At 45.4% G+C, this 6772-nt stretch overlaps 1 protein-coding gene across 1 annotated transcript; it reads left to right on the top strand.

Annotated features, from left to right (window-relative positions):
• The first annotated feature begins 453 nt into the window (after positions 1-453).
• LOC142243010 (uncharacterized) lies at positions 454-5881 on the top strand. Its single transcript, XM_075314460.1, has 2 exons — positions 454-559; positions 755-5881. The coding sequence occupies exon 2, from the start codon at positions 960-962 to the stop codon at positions 5421-5423; it is 4464 nt and encodes a 1487-aa protein (XP_075170575.1). The 5' UTR covers positions 454-559; positions 755-959; the 3' UTR covers positions 5424-5881.
• The last annotated feature ends 891 nt before the right edge of the window (positions 5882-6772 follow it).

Here is a 6772-nt window from a genome sequence, read left to right on the forward strand (position 1 = left end):
ATGATCAATTGTTCAGGGCCTCCAAACAAAGACTGTCGGCCGAACCCATTGGTATCAGCAGGTTCACCCACCATTAGTCTAATGGGTACAGTGTCTTAAGACTGCCTAATATGAAAAGGTTATCTTGTGATTAGGTCTCTGGACAAATTTAGTTAGGCAAGGTAACATGCTTTTAGATCATGTGATGCCTGGAGAAAATTAGACATACGGTGGTGGTAGTAGTTGTCATGCCTTCATAGAAATGCATATAATTATTTTATTATGCCAAGTAATAAGATTACATTTAGTAATTGACATTGATACTGTCCACTTGTCCAGTGATATCCAACAGCGCCATCTGTTGACAATGTTGTCTTACTGCAGTTAGTTTAATGTTTCACTGGTTACTGTGCAATGAAAATTGTCCTACCAAGGCTTATGTAGTTACCCATCAGACCTTGCATAGGCTCTGCCCCTTCTTCTTCAGCAGCCATTTCAGTTACATGAACACACACATTCTGCATGCTGAATATCTCTCCAGATCTCTGCTCCTTATGTTTGCCTCTACATAGCACAGTCGGTGAGTTATGATCCCCTGGTTAGGGCTCATCAAAATTATAATGTAGTTGGTCTGTTCTGCAAGTATTATCCTGTCATTAGCTAATATGTATTCGCCATGTAGTGCATTTACCCTGCATGTCCTGTATCAAATGGAATGCTATGTAACTCAGATATGTTGTATGTTGTACTTAGTATTTTCATTTATTTCTTGTAGTTTTACACTGATCTCATTAATAAAAGTTGTAAAGGACCCCCAGCGTCCGAGTCAATGCATTGATGGGAAAGAGTTAAGCTGTCTGTCAACTCGTCTTCCAACGCACAGATTGAGGGTGCCAGAACAGTAAAACGACTGCTATTAACGGGGTTGAAGCATAGACGCCGACTTCTATCAGAGAGCAGTCAAGCCGCATACAGACACCATGTCAGATAGAGGATCTGAAGTTTATGTAACACGCTCCCATGTAAGCTCGTCAGCTTCAAGGAAGTCTGTGAGCAGCGCTGCAATTGCCACCGCCAGGGCGAAGGCGGAAGCCGCCAAAGTGAGAGCTGCCTTTGCTGAACAAGAGTTGAAATTAAAGACAGAAAAAGCACGTCTAGAAGCCGACCTTGCAAAACTTGCTGTAGACACAGAAGCAGCAGCAGCAGAAGCTGAAGTACAGGCTTTAGAAGAAGCAGCACGCAGCGACAGTAAAAGTTTCAGGTTAAGGCTCGGACCCGAACTCAGTCATCGGGATATCTCACAACGCACTTCAGACTACGTACTAAAGCATACCGCATCAGACGACCGTCTACATTCAGCTCCAAGAGAGAGACTTAATCCTGCCATTCAGCCATCAACCTTCATTCAACAAACATCCCATGTTAAGCATGAAGGTAATTCCGTCCACCTAACACCATCAGTGTCACCTGCACCCAAGTTTGTAGATTCCTATTACACAGCGAACCGTCCCAAAATGGAGGACCCCGATGGTGACTATCATGGCGACAACGTATTTGATGGCAACAATAACTCACTGGGACCTCATCATAGCAACATGTATCAGGACCACCCTCTCAGAAATCAAGAGCTACCAGATTTCCTCAAGTTCTTCGCACGCCGTGAGTTACTCACCAAAGGTCTTTTAAAGTTTAACGACCGTCCTGAAAGTTACAGAGCGTGGAGAGCTTCCTTCAGAAACGCCACGGCCGGCCTGGACATCTCTGCCAATGAAGAGATCGATCTCTTGGTCAAGTGGCTAGGAAACGAATCAGCAGAACATGCAAAACGCATCAGGGATATCAGCATCAACCACCCGAGCAAAGGTTTGTGCCTGTTATGGGAGAGACTTGATGAGTGCTATGGCTCTTCAGAGAGGATAGAAGAATCCCTCTTCAAAAGGTTGGAGGACTTTCCCAAGATCTCTAATAAGAGCTTTCACATGCTAAGAGAATTGAGCGACCTCTTGGTAGAACTCCAAGTCGCCAAGTTTGAAGGAGACCTGCCAGGCCTCGCGTCCCTAGATGCAGCCAGAGGTATTAAACCCATAGTGAATAAGTTACCTTACAGTCTGCAAGAGAAATGGTTGAACCGGGGTTCAGATTACAAACAACGTCACAACGTGCCGTTTCCTCCATTCCATGTCTTCGTAGATTTTGTGCGCCAGCAAGCCAAGATCAGGAATGATCCCAGCTTTGACCTTTCCACCGCAGATCCCATCAACCCACGAACAGGTAAGCCTGCTCCAGTACGCAACCCTCGAGGCTCACCTATCACTGTACACAAAACTAATGTGTCTGCTACAGATTCATCACGCAAGACCCACAGTACAACAGAACCTGAAGGGTCACTAACAATTGACCCAGACAAAGAGTGCCCCCTACACAAAAGGCCTCACCCACTGCAACAGTGCAGGAGTTTTAGAGGAAAATCTCTTAAAGACCGTAGAATCTTCCTCAGAGAAAACAACATATGTTACAGATGTTGTGCATCCACATCTCACTTAGCTAGAGACTGCAATGCCAGTATCACTTGTTCGGAGTGTAACAGTCAAGAGCACAGCACAGCTCTACACCCAGAACCAGCCCCACAGAATTCCACGCACATCGACCGACTTACAGAGCACGGCGGGGAGGAGACAGAGAGTACACCTCCTGAAGTGTCACCCCAGTGCACTCAAGTTTGTGGAGAAGGTCTCACTAACAAATCCTGCTCAAAGATCTGTCTGGTTACAGTTTACCCTATGGGCTACAGAGAAAAAGCGGTTAAACTCTATGCTATACTCGACGACCAGAGTAATAGATCACTCGCCAGCTCAGCTTTCTTTGACATCTTTGGAATCAAGGGACTTAGCTGCTCCTACTCACTGAAAACATGTACAGGAGTGAGTGAAGAATCTGGCAGGAGGGCAACAGGTTATCAAATCGAATCCCTAGATGGGAAGACATCCTTACCCCTTCCTACATTAATCGAGTGCAATGCCATCCCGAACAATAGAGAAGAGATACCCACTCCAGAAGCGGCACTACACCATCCCCATTTGAGAAACATAGCGCATCTCATTCCTGCACTTAATTCCCAAGCCAAGTTGGTCCTTTTGCTGGGGAGAGACATCATCAGAGTTCACAAGGTGAGGAAACAGATAAACGGTCCTCATAACTCGCCCTACGCTCAGAAGCTAGATCTAGGATGGGTAGTTATAGGGGACGTCTGCCTCGGGAATGCTCACAAGCCGAACAACGTCCAATCTCTCTACATGAACACATTGGAGAGTGGCCGTCCATCCTTTTTCCTACCCTGCCCCAACAAATTCCTAGTGAAGGAGAATCTCACCAATTCAGCACACTTAAATGGTGGGAAAGACAGATACGCCATGGATGAATTGTGCGACGGAGACAAAGATCATCTAGGGTGCGCTGTCTTTCAAAAGACCAAAGAAGATTATAAACTAGCCCATTCCATTGAAGATGAGACCTTCCTGGAGATAATGGATCAAGGATTTCACAAGGATGAAAACGACAGCTGGGTGGCTCCACTACCATTCAAGCCACAAAGACCCCGTCTTCCTAACAACAAAGAGATGGCACTAAAGCGCCTTACCTACTTAAAGCCAAGTTTCTCAAAGAAGCCAGAAATGGAGGTACATTTCTTTGCTTTCATGGACAAAATATTCAAAATACCAACCGACCAAAATCCTGCAGACCATGCGACCAGAGCGGTATCGGCACCACGCCTCAAAGACACTAACTGGCTAGTCAGGCCTGCACTTCTGTATCAACCAGTACCCACTGCTCACGAGACACATACACATGAACTCTTCGAACCAGAATCAGATGTAGAGCTACGGCCTCAAGTTTCCACACTTAGCACAACGATCACCAACAGGCACCTTGATTCTCGCCGCTTCCTCAGATTCTCTACCTGGAGATCGGCCTACAGAGCCTTGACTTGCCTGATACATGTCATTAGATCCTTTAAAAACAGACAATCGAGACCAGCTCCATGCAAAGGCTGGCATCGTTGTCATAAAGCTTACACAGTGGAAGAGCTCACGCAAGCCAAACACGCAATCATCTGTTGTGTACAGCATGAAGCTTATACCCAGACTCTAGAGTCCCTCCGGAACCACAGAAGTGTCCCAAAAGATAGTCCCCTTAAAAAACTGGACCCGTTTGTAGATACTCAAGGACTGCTGAGAGTCGGGGGACGAATTTCAAATGCAAAGCTTGAAAATGACGAGTGTACTCCAATCATTGTTCCTCACGGCCATGTTGCTTTCCTGCTGGTTGAGCATTATCACGCACAGGTTAGACATCAAGGGCGCTTGATAACTGAAGGAGCCCTACGGGAAGCGGGTTTCTGGATAACAGGAGCTAAGCGACTTGTGAGTAGAGTCATCTTCAAATGTATCATCTGCAGGAAACTCCGTGGTTCTTGTCAATCCCAAAAAATGGCAGACCTACCAGCAGACCGTTTGAGTACCGAACCTCCTTTTACTAACGTGGGCCTCGATGTGTTTGGTCCCTGGTCAGTTGTCACACGTCAGACTAGGGGAGGACATGCAAACAGCAAGCGCTGGGCCGTCTTGTTCACATGTTTGAGTATTAGAGCCGTACACATAGAAGTCATTGAGACAATGGACACATCCAGCTTCATAAATGCCTTCAGACGATTCATTTCTCTCAGAGGACATGTAAAGCATATACGCTCTGACAGAGGATCTAACTTTGTAGGAGCATGTGGTGAACTAAAGATTCCCTCAAATCTGGACATTAACCAAGTAGAAAGACGTCTTTCAGAACTAGGTTGTACGTGGACCTTTAACCCACCGCACTCATCTCATATGGGAGGTGTGTGGGAGCGCATGATCGGCATCGCTCGCAGAATCCTCGATTCCATCTTTCTGCAACTTGGTCCTTCGAAGCTCACTCATGAGACTCTAACAACCTTCATGGCCGAGGTAGTAGCTATAATGAACGCCAGACCACTGGTTCCCATATCCAATGACCCTGATGACCTATCTCTGCTCACCCCTTCAACTCTCCTCACCCAGAAGTTTAATGTGAGTATGCCGACTTCTGGAGAGTTTACTACAAAAGACTTGTACAAATCTCAATGGAAAAGAGTTCAAATGTTAGCAGACCTTTTCTGGACTAAGTGGAGAAAACAATATCTCTCTACATTACAGACAAGAGACAAATGGCAAGATAGTAGACCCAACATGAAACCTGGGAATGTCGTCCTAGTGAAGAACACTCAGTCTAAAAGGAACGAGTGGCCTCTAGGATTGGTAACCAAGGTCTTCCCAAGTCAAGACGGACAGGTCAGGAAAGTGGAAATCAAGATTCCCAAGCAAAGTGGAAAGCTGTTTCTTAGACCTGTATCTGAACTTATTCTATTGCTCTAGTTTAAGTTTGTGGCATTCCCCCGGATGCCAGACGGGGAGTGTCATGCCTTCATAGAAATGCATATAATTATTTTATTATGCCAAGTAATAAGATTACATTTAGTAATTGACATTGATACTGTCCACTTGTCCAGTGATATCCAACAGCGCCATCTGTTGACAATGTTGTCTTACTGCAGTTAGTTTAATGTTTCACTGGTTACTGTGCAATGAAAATTGTCCTACCAAGGCTTATGTAGTTACCCATCAGACCTTGCATAGGCTCTGCCCCTTCTTCTTCAGCAGCCATTTCAGTTACATGAACACACACATTCTGCATGCTGAATATCTCTCCAGATCTCTGCTCCTTATGTTTGCCTCTACATAGCACAGTCGGTGAGTTATGATCCCCTGGTTAGGGCTCATCAAAATTATAATGTAGTTGGTCTGTTCTGCAAGTATTATCCTGTCATTAGCTAATATGTATTCGCCATGTAGTGCATTTACCCTGCATGTCCTGTATCAAATGGAATGCTATGTAACTCAGATATGTTGTATGTTGTACTTAGTATTTTCATTTATTTCTTGTAGTTTTACACTGATCTCATTAATAAAAGTTGTAAAGGACCCCCAGCGTCCGAGTCAATGCATTGATGGGAAAGAGTTAAGCTGTCTGTCAACTCGTCTTCCAACGCACAGATTGAGGGTGCCAGAACAGTAGTCCTAAAAAATTCGATACGCAGAATCTTTGTGGTCAACCTTAAAATAGCATAAAACAGAATCATAAAAAAAGATCAAATTGGGTAACCAGACACAATGCCTGGGAGAAGAGGGTAAAGTAACAGGAAAGCTAGTCATTAACTACAGTGCTATAACCACACCAGACACATGCTAAGAAGTGACTCCACTAATGGTTGATGGATCTTGTTTAGGGCTGGGCGGACCCAGACTGTAAAAGTCCGGATCCGTGTGGTTTCACAGTTGCCCGGGTGTTTGATCCAGATCCGGCACTCGAGAAAATAAAAAAAAATAAAATAAAAATAAAGAAAATAGGAATGAAGCGAGTACTTCATACTTACCGAGGCTCTGGCCCGGCTGTACGCTGCTCCTACTCTGCTGTACGCTGTTCCTGTGGCCTCCCTGGGCCGATCATTTCATATGCACAACTTTCCCCGTCCCACCGGCCGGCCTGGCCTCTGTGACTGGTTGCAGTCAGACGTGTCCCTAGCCTATGTGACTTTGTCTGCTTGAAGTTATCGCTCATCGTGGCTCGTTCGTTCTCTGGAGCTCACAGCCAGAAGTCATGTTTTATGGCTTCTCACTGTGATATTCAGATGTAGCAGAGCTGAATCGCTGTGGAACCTCGTGTG

The sequence above is a fragment of the Anomaloglossus baeobatrachus genome, chromosome 6 (assembly GCF_048569485.1).
Source record: "Anomaloglossus baeobatrachus isolate aAnoBae1 chromosome 6, aAnoBae1.hap1, whole genome shotgun sequence".
NCBI classification, from domain to species: domain Eukaryota; kingdom Metazoa; phylum Chordata; class Amphibia; order Anura; family Aromobatidae; genus Anomaloglossus; species Anomaloglossus baeobatrachus.